The sequence below is a fragment of the Caretta caretta genome, chromosome 6 (assembly GCF_965140235.1).
Source record: "Caretta caretta isolate rCarCar2 chromosome 6, rCarCar1.hap1, whole genome shotgun sequence".
Taxonomy (NCBI): domain Eukaryota; kingdom Metazoa; phylum Chordata; order Testudines; family Cheloniidae; genus Caretta; species Caretta caretta.
The window spans coordinates 694,844-709,269 of record NC_134211.1 but is presented as its reverse complement, the minus strand read 5'-3'; the positions used below and the strand labels follow the sequence as shown (position 1 = coordinate 709,269).

At 65.7% G+C, this 14,426-nt stretch overlaps 2 protein-coding genes across 2 annotated transcripts; both read left to right on the top strand.

Moving 5' to 3' along the window:
- Positions 1–766: 766 nt before the first annotated feature.
- Positions 767–5,989, top strand: LOC125638616 (uncharacterized). Its single transcript, XM_048854631.2, has 7 exons — positions 767–1,088; positions 1,517–1,724; positions 2,023–2,098; positions 2,189–2,267; positions 2,764–2,838; positions 4,416–4,553; positions 4,859–5,989. The coding sequence occupies exons 1-7, from the start codon at positions 924–926 to the stop codon at positions 4,994–4,996; spliced, it is 879 nt and encodes a 292-aa protein (XP_048710588.2). The 5' UTR covers positions 767–923; the 3' UTR covers positions 4,997–5,989.
- A 1,046-nt stretch (positions 5,990–7,035) lies between these two features.
- CDIPT (CDP-diacylglycerol--inositol 3-phosphatidyltransferase) lies at positions 7,036–13,839 on the top strand. Its single transcript, XM_048854629.2, has 6 exons — positions 7,036–7,180; positions 10,166–10,300; positions 10,403–10,556; positions 10,632–10,713; positions 11,192–11,273; positions 12,737–13,839. The coding sequence occupies exons 1-6, from the start codon at positions 7,135–7,137 to the stop codon at positions 12,886–12,888; spliced, it is 651 nt and encodes a 216-aa protein (XP_048710586.2). The 5' UTR covers positions 7,036–7,134; the 3' UTR covers positions 12,889–13,839.
- The last annotated feature ends 587 nt before the right edge of the window (positions 13,840–14,426 follow it).

Below are 14,426 nucleotides of genomic sequence, written 5' to 3'. Positions count from 1 at the left end.
AGGGCAAGGGGTCCCCTGTGCCCACCCCGAGGGGCCGTGTCCCGGCACCGGGCCGGGGATCCCCCTCTAAACAGCCCTGGCGCCCCACCCTGGAGAAACAGCTGCCTCTCGCATCTGATGTTAATTAGAGGGTTAAATTTGCATAAATTAATTAATAATTCAGAAGGCTGCAGCTGGGAACCCTGTGACCCCGCCCCAGCAGCTGCAAGGACTGGAGCCCCGTCTCCTAGCAACCAGCCTCCAGCTCTCCCCCTCCCCGAGAGTTGCCATAGCAACAGCCTCCCCTGGCCGTTGGGTACCAGCTTGTGCAGCATCCCCGGAAGGGCGGGTGCGGACCCGATCCTGCCGGGGTCCTGGCCCCCACAGGGCCCCCTACCCCAGACCCTGCGTCCCCCGAGCCCCCTTCCCCTGCCCCCTCCCGCCCCCTTCCCCCGCCCCTCCTCCCTCCCCGCGCCCCCCCGAGCCCCCTTCCCCCACCCCTCCTCCCGCCCCAAGCCCCCTTCCCCCGTCCCCCTCCCCGCCCCCCCCTGAACCCCCTTCCCCGCCCCTCCTCCCTCCCCGCGCCCCCCCGAGCCCCCTTCCCCCGCCCCTCCTTCCTCCCGTGCCCCCCCAAGCCCCCTGCTCCCCCGAACCCCGTTCCCCCGCTCCCCCAGAGCCCCCTTCCCCCGCCCCTCCTCCCTCCCCATGCCCCCCCGAGCCCCCTTCCCCCGCCCCTCCTCCCGCCCTGCCCCCCAGAGCCCCCTTGCCCCGTCCCAGCCCTGTGTGTCCTGGCTCTCCCCCACCACCTGTATTGGGACCCCCCATCGTATCCCCCATGCTTCCTGCCACAGATCCCCATCCCACTCAGGGCCTGCCTCCCCGTCCACTCCCCCAGACCCCCCATCTCTCTCTCTCTCTCCCCCAGGTTATTGGCTGTAGGAGCCATGGAGCAGGGCACAGCCTGTGACCCTCACCAGTCCCCTCCCCCCTGTGCCCCCCAGGGGACCCCCCTGACCATGACAGCAGAGAGGGCCGAGTTGCTGGTGAGCACCTTGGCCAACACCGCCCGGCTGGTGCACAGGGCCGGAGAGGCCTACAAATCTGCCCCGGTACCTGCCCGGATGCCTGGGTCCCATTCCCCAGCCCAACCTCAGGGACTAGGAGCTGATGGGGGGAGGGTAATGGTGGCAGTTAGGGGGTGTCTGGGGTTGGGGGATCTAGGCCTGTCCATGGGGGGGGTTCCACTGGGCGTGCGTTTGGGCTGCTTTTGAAGGTGCCTTGGGGGCTATGGGGGGGTGTCTGTGTTTCTATGGAGCCGTGTCTATAGGGGATCTCTAGGGGGCGGCTTTAGGGGTGTCTATATAGAGGTATATGGCTGTGTCGGTGTCTGGGGGGATGTACAGAGGGGTCTATAGGTATTTCCGGGGGGGTCTATAGGGGATGTGCTCGCGGTGTCCCTAGGGGGTTCCATTGGGTGGGTGTCTGGGGGGGATGTAGAGCGCTGCCTAAAGGCTCTGACCACCCCCCTTCCCCCCAGCTGGCCTGTTTCCACGCGGGGCAGGTGCTGGCCCAGGCAGGGGAGGTGCTGTCTCTCTCCAAGCAGAGCTACCTGCAGGCCCGATGCCTGGGAGATGGGCTGCTGGGGTCCCTGCCACAGTCGGACTATCAGGGGCTCTTCCGGTGCCTGGCCCGGCCCCCCCTGGCCTACGAGGAGTTCAAAGCGACACTGCGCCGGGCCGAGAGCAGTAAGCCCCCCCAGAGCCACCCACTGTCCCCCACTCCCTGGATCCCCCCACCCCCGCTGTCCCCCACTCCCCAAAGCTCCCCACCCGCTGTCCCCTCACTATCCAGAGCCCCCCACCCCCACTGCCCCTCACCAGCCCCCACCCAGACACTACTCCCCTCTCCCCAGGAGGCCCCCCTCAACCCCCCACCGCCCCCAGGGGTCCCGCCCTCTAGCTTCCCACCCCCTAACCCCACCTCCTTGCCCCTTCCACCCCCACAACCACATCCCCCTTCAGGCTCCCCCCTTTTTCATTCCAGCCCTGCTGCACCCCGTCTTCCAGAGCACAGGGTCCCCCCAGAGCCAGCAGGCACCCTGCCCGGACTGCCACACCCTGTGAGTGCGAGGAGCAGGGAGTAGGGGGTGCTCGGGTAGGGGGAACCCCTCCATCCCTCCCTCCCCCCATCACAACCCCATTCCTTCCAGTTCAGGCTGCGCCCATGACTGCACCCTGTGCAGGACCCAGGAGTCCGGGCCCCAGGGATGCCCCTATGTCAGGGAGATGGTGAGTGACTGATGGGGTCCATGGGGGAGAGGAGGGGTCTGGTCATGCAGGTGATGGGGGAGGAGATCCTGGGAGGCAGGGGGGATCAACGGGGAGGATTGCAGGGGAGGGAAGTAGGTCCCAAGGTCCATGGGGGCAGGAGAGGGGGTAATGCCGAAGGGAAGGAGGGTCCTGTGGAAGGGCGATGGGGGAGGGAAGGGGGTCCCGGGTGCAGGGGAGGGGAAATGGGGGAGGGGGTGATGGGGGAGAGGAGGGGTCCTGGGTGCAGGGGAGGGGATGATGGGGGACGGGAGGGGTCCAAGGTGCAGGGGAGGTGGCGATGGGGGAGGGGAGGGTGTCCCGGGTGCAGGAGAGGGGGCGATGGGGGAGGGGATGGTGTCCTGGGTGCAGGGGAGGGGTAGATGGGGGAGGGGAGGGTGTCCCGGGTGCAGGGGAGGGGCAATGGGGGGTCCTGGGTGCAGCTGTCCATGCCCCTCACTGTCTCCTCTGGGTGCAGGACGAGGACAGCCCGGAGGAGGAGGAGGGGAGGTCACTGCAGGTCCGAGGACGTGACCCCTCCCGCCACAGACAGGTACCAGCCTTCACCCCCCCCCCCCCATGGCACTGGGACACTTTTTTTGCGGGGGCTGAGAGCCGCACCCCTAGTTCCCATGCTATGTTCCTCACCCCCATAAGGGAAGAAGGAGGATCCTGGGAACTTCAGGCCAGTCAGCTTCACCTCAGTCCCTGGAAAAATCATGGAGCAGGTCCTCAAGGAATCAATTCTGAAGCACTTAGAGGAGAGGAAAGTGATCAGGAACAGTCAGCATGGATTCACCAAGGGAAGGTCATGCCTGACTCATCTAATTGCCTTCTATGACAAGATAACTGGCTCTGTGGATGAGGGGAAAGTGGTGGACGTGTTATTCCTCAACTTTAGCAAAGCTTTTGACACGGTCTCCCACAGTATTCTTGCCAGCAAGTTAAAGAAGTATGGGCTGGATGAATGGACTATAAGGTGGACAGAAAGTTGGCTAGATCGTCGGGCTCAACGGGTAGTGATCAATGGCTCCATGTCTAGTTGGCAGCCGGTGTCAAGTGGAGTGCCCCAAGGGTCGGTCCTGGGGCCGGTTTTGTTCTATATCTTCATAAATGATCTGGAGGATGGTGTGGATTGCACTCTCAGCAAGTTTGCGGATGACACTAAACTGGGAGGAGTGGTAGATACGCTGGAGGGGAGGGATAGGATACAGAGAGACCTAGACAAATTGGAGGATTGGGCCAAAAGAAATCTGATGAGGTTCAACAAGGACAAGTACAGAGTCCTGCACTTAGGATGGAAGAATCCAATGCACCGCTACAGACTAGGGACCGAATGGCTCGGCAGCAGTTCTGCGGAAAAGGACCTAGGGGTGACAGTGGACGAGAAGCTGGATATGAGTCAGCAGTGTGCCCTTGTTGCCAAGAAGGCCAATGGCATTTTGGGATGTATAAGTAGGGGCATAGCGAGCAGATCGAGGGACGTGATCGTTCCCCTCTATTTGACATTGGTGAGGCCTCATCTGGAGTACTGTGTCCAGTTTTGGGCCCCACACTTCAAGAAGGATGTGGATAAATTGGAGAGAGTCCAGCGAAGGGCAACAAAAATGATGAGGGGGCTGGAACACATGACTTATGAGGAGAGGCTGAGGGAACTGGGATTGTTTAGTCTGCGGAAGAGAAGAATGAGGGGGGATTTGATAGCAGCCTTCAGCTACAAGAAGGGGGGTCCCAAAGAGGATGGAGCTCGGCTGTTCTCAGGGGTGGCAGACGACAGAACGAGGAGCAATGGTCTCTAGTTGCCCTGGGGGGGGTCTAGGTTGGAGATGAGGAAACACGATTTCACTAGGAGGGTGGGGAAGCCCTGCAATGGGTTCCCTAGGGAGGTGGTGGAATCTCCATCCTTAGAGGTGTTTAAGGCCCGGCTTGACAACGCCCTGGCTGGGATGATTTAGTTGGGGATTGGTCCTGCTCTGGGCAGGGGGTGGGACTAGATACCTCCCAAGGTCTCTTCCAACCCTGAGCTTCTATGATTCTAACCTCCTCCCCCGACTCAGCCCCCACCTGCCCGCCAGTTCTGCCGCCCCCCCCCCCCCCCCGCTGCCCCATCTGGCTGATGTGTCCCTCCAGGTGGAGGCCGTGCGGCTGGAGGACCAGATGGGGGGGGCCTTTGTGACCCAGCGGCGCCGCTCCCCCCGGCGCTCCCCGTCTGGGGGCCTGGAGGGTCTGTCCCCCCTGGTCTCAGAGCAGGAGCTCAGCACCATCCAGGTAACCCCCCGCAGCCCCACACCGCCAGAGGAGAGAGGGCAAGGGGGGCCATGGGAGGGGCTAAAAGGGACATGGGAGGGGCTAGACAGCCATGGGCAGGGATAGTGCACAAGTGGGCGGGGTTAATGAGGAAGTGGGAGGGGTATAGGGCATGTGGGTGGGGCTGTGAGCAAGGGGGGAGGAGCTAGAGGGCAGTGGGAGGGGATAGTGGGCAGTGGGCGGGCCAGGCCTTGGTGTGTGTTGGGGGGGGGCAGTTCCCTCTGGGGGCTCTCTGTTCTCACCCCTTCCCCCCATCTGCCCCACAGCCCCTGATCCACTGCCCCTCTCGCCAAGGGGGGCCCGGCAAATTCCTGAGCAAAGTGACCCGTCGGGACCGGCCCCCCTGCGAGAAGTCGGACAGCAACACCGACCAATCAGAGACCGTGGCCAAGGCCACCGCCTAGTCCTGCCCCGCGCCCCCTGGCAGGGGCCTCGAGTGTAATAAACCCGGGCCCCCCCGGTCTGTCCGCCGCAGCCGCCCCCACGGCTGAAATGCAGCCGCCGCTGGGGTGGAGCGTGGGGGGAAGCAGGCCTCGGAGACCCACTCCCAGGGCCCTGGCCAGGCTGCCGATGCCCTCGGGCCGCCCCGGCCTCGGCCAGCCGCCCCAGGGGATCCTGGGAGGTCAGCCAGGCCGGGCCCGGGGCATTCTGGGAAATGGGCCAGGCCGGCCCTGGGGGATTGTGGGAAACGGGCCAGGACGGGCCTGGGGGATTCTGGGAAACAGGACTGGCCTGCCCCGGGGCATTCTGGGAAACAGGCCAGGCTGTTCCCTGGGGATTGTGGGAAATGGGCCAGGACGGGCCTGGGGGATTGTGGGAAACGGGCCAAGACGGGCCCGGGGGATTGTGGGAAATGGGCCAGGCTGCGCCCGGGGCATTCTGGGAAACGGGCCAGGCCGGCCCCAGGGGATCCTGGGAAGTTCTTTGCGAGCATCACTTCATCTCTGCCCCGATTGGGTAGCTGGATGTCACATGATTTGCGTGCCGGAACCGGAAGTGGCGACGAATTCAAAATGGCGGCCTTCTCCGGACGAGGGCAGGGCAGGGCCGCTCTAGCCAGCAGCCCGCCAGGTGCTCTATGGCTGAACCTGAGTGACGCCACCCGGCCACAGCAAGGGGGGGAGAATGGACCATCCCGGACTGAACCAACTGGGGGCTGGAGTGTGACACCCCCTCGTCCGTAAGAGGAGGGTGAAACCCCCTCAGATGAAACGGTTCCTCCCGAATGGGGCTCATTATCCCCCCGCCGTCGCAAACCCCGTTCCCACCACCGCCCTCCCCCCCCAGGGCAGCTTGGTACAGCCCAACAGGGCCGTGGGGGGTGGGGCGTAAGAGTCCCGGGGATCTTAAAGGGGCAGCGGCCGTTTGTTCTTCCCGCTCTGCGCCACAGCAGGGCTGGTGCATTGGCTGGGGGGGGACCCCAGGGCTGGTGCGGGGGGCAGGGCTGGTGCGTTGGCTGGGGGGGGACCCAGGGCTGGTGCGGGGGGCAGGGCTGGTGCGTTGGCTGGGGGGGGACCCAGGGCTGGTGCGGGGGGCAGGGCTGGTGCGTTGGCTGGGGGGGGACCCCAGGGCTGGTGCGTTGGCTGGGGGGGGACCCAGGGCTGGCTGAGGGGGGGCAGGGCTGGTGCGTTGGCTGGGGGGGACCCCAGGGCTGGCTGAGGGGGGGCAGGGCTGGTGCGTTGGCTGGGGGGGACCCCAGGGCTGGTGCGTTGGCTGGGGGGGGACCCAGGGCTGGTGCGTTGGCTGGGGGGGACCCCAGGGCTGGTGCGGGGGGCAGGGCTGGTGCGTTGGCTGGGGGGGACCCCAGGGCTGGTGCGGGGGGCAGGGCTGGTGCGTTGGCTGGGGGGGGACCCCAGGGCTGGTGCGGGGGGCAGGGCTGGTGCGTTGGCTGGGGGGGACCCCAGGGCTGGCTGAGGGGGGGCAGGGCTGGTGCGTTGGCTGGGGGGGACCCCAGGGCTGGTGCGTTGGCTGGGGGGGGACCCAGGGCTGGTGCGTTGGCTGGGGGGGACCCCAGGGCTGGTGCGGGGGGCAGGGCTGGTGCGTTGGCTGGGGGGGACCCCAGGGCTGGTGCGGGGGGCAGGGCTGGTGCGTTGGCTGGGGGGGACCCCAGGGCTGGTGCGGGGGGCAGGGCTGGTGCGTTGGCTGGGGGGGGACCCCAGGGCTGGTGCGGGGGGCAGGGCTGGTGCGTTGACTGGGGGGGACCCCAGGGCTGGTGCGGGGGGCAGGGCTGGTGCGTTGGCTGGGGGGGGACCCCAGGGCTGGTGCGGGGGGCAGGGCTGGTGCGTTGGCTGGGGGGGGACCCCAGGGCTGGTGCGGGGGGCAGGGCTGGTGCGTTGGCTGGGGGGGGACCCCAGGGCTGGTGCGGGGGGCAGGGCTGGTGCGTTGACTGGGGGGGACCCCAGGGCTGGTGCGGGGGGCAGGGCTGGTGCGTTGGCTGGGGGGGACCCCAGGGCTGGTGCGGGGGGCAGGGCTGGTGCGTTGGCTGGGGGGGACCCCAGGGCTGGCTGAGGGGTGGGAGGCAGCGCATCCTGCACCCACAGAGATGATGAAGGACGAAAACATCTTCCTATTTGTGCCGAACCTCATTGGTGAGTGAGGGGAGCTGGGGGGATCCTCAGAGCTGGGTCAGAGTTGGTGTCCCCCAGGGAACAGCCCCTAGTCCCTTTCCTGCCCCCTGAGCTGCCCTGTCCCCTGCCCTGGGGCCAGGTCGGAGCTGGCTGCTGGGGGGTGGAGCCATCCCAGGAACCAGTGGCCCAGAGCTCTCGTGGCAGGTCCCTGGTATGATGGGTTTCCCCCTGGGCTGCCAGCTGGAACTGGGGTGCCACTGAGCCCCCGACCCACCAGCCTGGGCTCCCTCTCGCACTGTGCTGCTGTGACAAGCTGCAAAGCCCCCCAGTCTGCACCTTCACCAGCATTTGCACAGGTTGGGACACACCCAGCTGCAGCCACATGCAGGCTCTCTAACCAGCAGCCTCCCAGCCTAGGACCCCAGAGCAGTCCCATCCTGCTCTGGTCAAATCTTGCCAGTATATGGGTGTAACACCCAGTCCCCCTCACCCTCAATGGGATGAGGACCATTCACACTTGTGGTAACCATGCTGAGATTTTTTCCCCACACACCCTAGTCAAACGCATACTGGTTTGGATTAAAACATGACATAAGTTTATTAGCTACAAAAGGATAGATTTTAAGATATTATAAGTGAGAGCGAACAGAACAAAGCAGGTCACCTAGCAAGTAAACAAAAACGCAAACAGTTTAATGCACTAGACAGGTAGGAGATGAATTAGCAAATTCTCACCCTGAGCAATAAACAAGCTGGCAAATTCTTAAGGCACAAGCTACCTTGTCTTTGCAGTTTGGGTGTCCCAGGTTTTCATACACAGGCTAGAAATCCCTTAGCCTGGGACCATCCCTTCCCCCGTTCAGTCCTTGCCCCTCGGGTGTTTCCAGGTGTGGAGTTGCAGAGAGAGGGAGGGTGACACATGATGTCATTTCCCCCTTTTTCTATCTTCTCCCCACTTGCTGGAAAGCTCTTTTGCTGTGCCCTGGGTCAAACAGCTCCCATTGTGCAGAGCTATCTCTGAGAGGTTTCTATTGCACACAGTCCCTGGGGTAATCCTGGTGCTTTGGTGCATTTCCTCAGAAAGCCATTAACAGTGTTTGGCCTTTTTAGGTTGTTCCGGAAAGGCTACTTGTAGGTGTTTTCAACCTCACAACGTGTTTCAGTAACTCCCACAAATAGCCAAACCTATAACTTCCCACACGAAGACCATGCAGACACGCCAACGAGATACGACGGTCTCGCAGATCAAGACTTTTAGAATGACCCCTCACAAGGTGCACTTTGTACCAAACACGTCCTCATTACATGACAATATTGGGGTGCCAAGGTGTCACGCCCAGCTCAAACTCTGCCACCCTGCACCATCCCCTCCAGCATGGACAGATCCAGCTCGACCGGGCCCCCCGCAGTGCCCAGCTGCCCCTTCTCCAGCAGCCAGGCACAGGCAGCCGGTCCCTGTTACGCCTACCGACCACCCCTTTGGGTTTCTCCCATCCGATGGGGGCTGAGATGGGCCCCCACGCGCTGCTGTACTCAGGGCATCCCTTGCACCATCCAGCTGCCTTCAGATGCGGGGTTTGTCTGCACGGGGCCATCTGGGAGAGTCCATCTGAATTCGCTGTCGCTGTCAAGCAGAAGTGGAGGCTCTGACCCGCATCAAACCCCAGTGTGAACACCCTCAGTTGGCACTGCGGTGCCCTTAACTCCGTTTTGCTTCCCAAGTGAATTAAGTGAAGCCAACTTAATTTTGAGCAAGAGCGTCCACGCTGGGGCTTAATGCAGTTTAACTCTGCCCCTTGGAGCCGATGCCTCTAGTGCACTGGGGTTACCTTTCCAGGCTGGCCCCGTGGGGACTGGCTCAGGGCTTGACTCGCCAGCCGGGCAGTGCCCTGGCTCCAGTGGTGGAATGAGGAGGAGGCAAACCCTCCTTCCTGACCCCTGCGAGGCTGCAGCCTTGGAGCATGAGGCTGGATCAGGACAGGAGCATGCTGAGGGCGATGCAGCCCCCTGCCTACCAGTCCCTGTCCTCCCCCAGCCCAGGAAGGAAGGAGGGGAAGAGAGCTGTCCCAGACTCTCAGTAGCGTCTCAGCATTGCCTTGTCTGGCTGGCTTCACCTGGTGTCTCATCCTCACCAGTGAAGTTTGCAGCTGACCCAAACATTGGGGGTGGGAGGTGGGAAGTGTCACAGAGCAGAGGTCACTGGTCCAGAGCCAGCTGGATGGCTGGGTAAACGGGCACAAGCAGACACTGGTTTAACCCAGCTCAGTGTAAATGCCGGTCCCTGGGCAGGACGAGTGCCGGCTGCACTTACAGGCTGGGGGGCTCTGTCCTGGGACGCAGGGACTCTCAGCAAGGGGGGGGCGGGGGTTAATCAGCAGAAGAGCGCCCAGTGCAATGCTGGGGCCAAAAGGGCCAATGCCATCCTGGGCTGTGCAAACGGGGATTTTCCCTCTGGATTCAGTCCTGGGGCGGCCACGGCTGGGATCCCGGGGACGGCTCTGGTGCCTGCAGTTCCAGGAGGATGTTGATCCATTGGAGGGGTCAGAGAAGAGCCTCGGGAAGGATGAAAGGATCAGAAACCTGCCCTCGAGGGAGAGGCTCCAGCTGTTCAGCTTAACGCAGAGCTGGCTCCAGGGTGACTGGAGCCCGGCCTGGCAGCACCTCCGTGGGGAACAGATCGTTACCTCGTGGCTCGTCAGTCCCGCCGAGAAAGGTCTGACGCGCCCCAGCGGCGGGACAATCCCGGCCTGGAAAGAGGCTGTAAATATGGCCCAGGCAGAACCGCTCCCTCCGGGCCGACAGGAATCCCCAGTACTGGCGATGGCTCAGCCCAGCCGGGGGTTCTCGGGTCTGCTCCAGGGTGATTTGGGGGCTCCCAATGGCCCCCCCGGCCCGGAGGGGTCTGTGCATCTCCCCCGTCGGTTGGGAGCGGCGTGGGGCAGGAGCCCCGGGCGAGGGGCTGCGGGTCGGGACTGAGGAGCACCATGGCTCTGTCGCCCACTGCAGGCTACGCCCGGATCCTTCTCCTCTTCCTCGCCTTTTATTTCATGCCGAGCGACCCCGGCCCGGCTGCCGCCTCCTACCTGCTCAGCGGCCTGCTGGACGCGTTTGACGGCCACGCGGCCCGCGCCCTCAACCAAGGTAGGGCCCCCTGGGGGACTCCCGCCCCCACTGCGGGCACGGGCGGCGGGGGGCTCGGGGTGGGCGGGGCTCCCTCTCTGACCCCTCCCCCCACGGCGGCAGGGACCCGGTTCGGCGCCATGCTGGACATGCTGACCGATCGCTGCGCCACCATGTGCCTGCTGGTGAACCTGGCGCTGCTGGACCCGCCCCGCGCCCTCCTCTACCAGCTCGGCATGAGCCTGGACGTCGCCAGCCACTGGCTGCATCTGCACAGGTGGGTGGGGCCCGGGGCGGCCTGCGGGCGGGGGCTTTGCCTCCCACCCCCACTGATGTCCCCGTCTCTCCCCAGCTCCGTGGTTCAGGGCAGTGACAGTCACAAGAGCATCGACCTGACAGGGAACCCGGTGCTGCGGGTGTATTACACCTCCCGGGTGAGTGACACCCCCGGGCCCCTCACCTCACAGCCCCCCACTGCCCTGACACCCCCCCCCCCCCCGAGTCCTGTGGGTGCATCTCAACTCCTGGGTCACGGGGCCCCACTTCTCTACAAGCCCACCAGGCGCGGCTGTCTGGTCTTGCTGCTCGATGTTTCCCACAATGCTTTGCAGCATGCAGGGTGCCAGTCTTGGGTGGGGGGGGCTGCCTCCCTTTCCCATAATGCTTTGTCCTCCCCCTCAAGCTCTGGGAGGAGAGAGCTGTTGGGGGGGGGGGGGGCGGCATTCAGAGGCAGCCATATTTATGCCAGAGACACCCCCCCGGCCTGCCCCCATGTCCCACAATGCTTCGCCAACTTACCCAGCACCTTGAATTCTCCTCCTGTCCCTGCTCTGCCCCCATGGGGCTGTCAGTACAATCCTGAAGCAGGGAGTTCCACAGGTCACTCTGACTCTGCTTCCTCCCGTTCCCCAGCCTGTCCTCTTCACCATGTGTGCAGGGAACGAGCTCTTCTACTGCATGCTGTACCTGCTGCACTTCACTGAGGGACCTGCAGGTGGGTGCATCGGGGCTGCGGGTCGGGAGTGAGGGGCACCGGCGGAGCTGGGGGGCAGGGCTGGGCTAGCAGGGGGCTGCAGGTCGGAAGGGAGGGGCACCGGCAGAGCTGGGGGGCAGGGCTGGGCTAGCAGGGGGCTGCGGGTCGGGAGGGAGGGGCACCGGCGGAGCTGGGGGGCAGGGCTGGGCTAGCAGGGGGCTGCGGGTCGGGAGGGAGGGGCACCGGCAGAGCTGGGGGGCAGGGCTGGGCTGGCAGGGGGCTGCGGGTTGGGAGTGAGGGGCACCGGCAGGGCTGGGGGGCAGGGCTGGGCTGGCAGGGGGCTGCGGGTCGGGAGGGAGGGGCACCGGCAGGGCTGGGCTAGCAGGGGGCTGCGGGTCGGGAGGGAGGGGCACCGGCAGAGCTGGGGGGCAGGGCTGGGCTGGCAGGGGGCTGCGGGTCGGGAGGGAGGGGCACCGGCAGGGCTGGGCTAGCAGGGGGCTGCGGGTCGGGAGTGAGGGGCACCGGCAGAGCTGGGGGTGGCTGCGGGTCGGGAGTGAGGGGCACCGGCAGAGCTGGGGGGGGCAGGGCTGGGCTGGCAGGGGGCTGCGGGTCGGGAGTGAGGGCACCGGCAGGGCTGGGGGGGGGGGTGCTGCGGGTCGGGAGTGAGGGGCACCCGGGGGCAGGGCTGGGCTGGCAGGGGGCTGCGGGTCGGGAGTGAGGGGCACCGGCAGGGCTGGGGGGGGGGGCAGGGCTGGGCTGGCAGGGGGCTGCGGGTCGGGAGTGAGGGGCACCGGCAGAGCTGGGGGTGGCTGCGGGTCGGGAGTGAGGGGCACCGGCAGAGCGGGGGGGGGGGGCAGGGCTGGGCTGGCGGTGGGGCTACGGGTCGGGAGTGAGGGGCACCGGCAGAGCTGGGGGGGGCAGGGCTGGGCTGGCAGGGGGCTGCGGGTCGGGAGTGAGGGGCACCGGCAGGGCTGGGGGGGGGGTGCTGCGGGTCGGGAGTGAGGGGCACCCGGGGGCAGGGCTGGGGGGGGGGGGCTGCGGGTCGGGAGTGAGGGGCACCGGCAGAGCTGGGGGGGGCAGGGCTGGGCTGGCAGGGGGCTGCGGGTCGGGAGTGAGGGGCACCGGCAGGGCTGGGGGGGGGGTGCTGCGGGTCGGGAGTGAGGGGCACCCGGGGGCAGGGCTGGGGGGGGGGGGCTGCGGGTCGGGAGTGAGGGGCACCGGCAGGGCTGGGCTAGCGGGGGGCTGCGGGTCGGGAGTGAGGGGCACCCGGGGGCAGGGCTGGGCTGGCAGGGGGCTGCGGGTCGGGAGTGAGGGGCACCGGCAGGGCTGCGGGGGGGGCTGCGGGTCGGGAGTGAGGGGCACCGGCAGAGCTGGGGGGGGGGGGCAGGGCTGGGCTGGCAGGGGGCTGCGGGTCGGGAGTGAGGGGCACCGCCTGGCGTGTGTGTGTGTGTGTGTTTGTGTAACTCTCTCCCCTCCCCCCTCAGTGCTCCCCGGACGCCTGGGTCTTTTCCGTCTCATCCTCTGGGTCTCCACCCCCGTCGCCGCTCTCAAGTCCCTCATCAGCCTGGTGCAGCTCCTCTCTGCCTCCTGCAATATGGCCGCCCTGGACGCGGCCGAGCGGGCCAAGAAGAAGTAGTGGGGGGGGGGGGAGGCCGGCAGAGACACCTTCCCTCCCATGGGACCAGACCCCCCCCCCCGGGTGAAGCTCCCCTCGATTGGTTAGAAACGCACCAATCAGTGCTGGGTGCTTGTGGCGCGGGCGTGACGTGTTTCCCACAATGCTTTGCAGGGGGTGTGAAAGTCATGCCAAGAGCGTAGCTTACGCCCCCCTCTCCCACGATGCCTTGGGGCCTCCGGGGACCAATTTTATCCCACAGGCCCGTTTCCCACCATGCTCTGCAGTGCGCCCGAGGCATTGATTGTGTGGGGGACGTCACTTCGGCCTCCCCGTTTCCCACAATGCATGGCGGCCTGTGGGCTGTGGTTTATTCCAGCGCCCTTGGCTTCCCATGATGCTTTGTGCTTGTTTGGGCGGTGACTGTATTTATACCTGAGCCCCCCGCTTGCCCACAATGCTGTGAGGGTGAGTGTTTGGGGTTATTCACAAGGCTCCTGATCCATTGCCCATCATGCTTTGCACTCCTGCAGAAGCCATATTGGTTCCTCCTCCTGTTCCCATGATGCTTTGCCCTGGGGCAATCACTCCATGGGGGGGATAACTATGGGGGAGGGGTCCCCTTTCCAGATCCCCCATGGCTCCTTTTCCTTCCCACAAGGCTTTGTGCCCCTCAGCTTGGCGTGAGGGTGGCCATGTTTTTTTGCCCGTTCTGCTCTCCCCTGAGTGCGGATGCCTCACTGCCCCCAGCGAGGGGGGGGTGTCATTCCTCATCTGCCCCCACCCAGGGGAGCCCAGGCCCATGCCCCCTGCCCCCCAGCAGACGGCCGCTTCCCCTGCGTAAGCGTCTCCGTGTGTGTGTGTGGTGGATGTTCGACTCCGCTGGGCCTCGACCCTGCCCCCCGGGGGTCAGGGGGTAACTGACCCTGCTGTGGGGAGGGGTCCCAGCTACAATAAAGAGCAGGCCATCAATCCCAGCCTCTCATTTCAACCGGGCGGGGGGAACGTGGTGCCCTGTGGGGCAGGGGGCACTGGGTACACGGGGACCCCTGGTCGGGGGCCAGGACACGGCTGCTCTGGGGCAGGGGGTGCTGGTTACAGGGGACCCCCTGGTCCCGTGCCGGGACACGGCTACTCTGGGGTGGGGTCAGAGGACTGGTTATAGGGGAACCCTGGGCCTGGCACTTGGATGGGGCCTCCGTGGGGTGCAGGGGCTGGATGTAGGGAGACCCCTGGCCCAGCACTGGGAGGGGGTTTCTCTGGAGTAGGGCAGGGGGGCTGGTTACAGGGGACCCGTGGGATGGGATCTTTTGGGGGGGCATGGGGGCTGGTTACAGGAGACCCATGGGATGGGATCTTTTGGGGGGGTACGGGGGGCTGATTACAGGGGACCTGTGGGATGGGGTCTCTGGGTGGCTGTAGGAGGGGGTTAGAGGGGACCCGTGGGACAGCGGCGCATGGGGGCTGGTTACAGGGGACCAGTGGGATGGGGTCTGTGGGGGGCTGCAGGAGGGGGTTAGAGGGGACCCATGGGACAGCGGCGTGGGGGGGGTGCGGGG

What these genes read in the sequence shown, in the direction of transcription:
- CDIPT (XM_048854629.2), top strand. Translation starts at nt 7,135, where the DNA reads ATGATGAAGGACGAAAACATCTTCCTATTTGTGCCGAACCTCATTG. An exon ending in ATTTGTGCCGAACCTCATTG is followed by an intron (nt 7,181 to 10,165) that starts GTGAGTGAGGGG and finishes CGCCCACTGCAG; the next exon opens with GCTACGCCCGGATCCTTCTC. An exon ending in GGGTGTATTACACCTCCCGG is followed by an intron (nt 10,714 to 11,191) that starts GTGAGTGACACC and finishes CCCGTTCCCCAG; the next exon opens with CCTGTCCTCTTCACCATGTG.
- LOC125638616 (XM_048854631.2), top strand. Translation starts at nt 924, where the DNA reads ATGGAGCAGGGCACAGCCTGTGACCCTCACCAGTCCCCTCCCCCCTGT. An exon ending in AGGCCTACAAATCTGCCCCG is followed by an intron (nt 1,089 to 1,516) that starts GTACCTGCCCGG and finishes CCTTCCCCCCAG; the next exon opens with CTGGCCTGTTTCCACGCGGG. An exon ending in AGGAGCTCAGCACCATCCAG is followed by an intron (nt 4,554 to 4,858) that starts GTAACCCCCCGC and finishes TCTGCCCCACAG; the next exon opens with CCCCTGATCCACTGCCCCTC.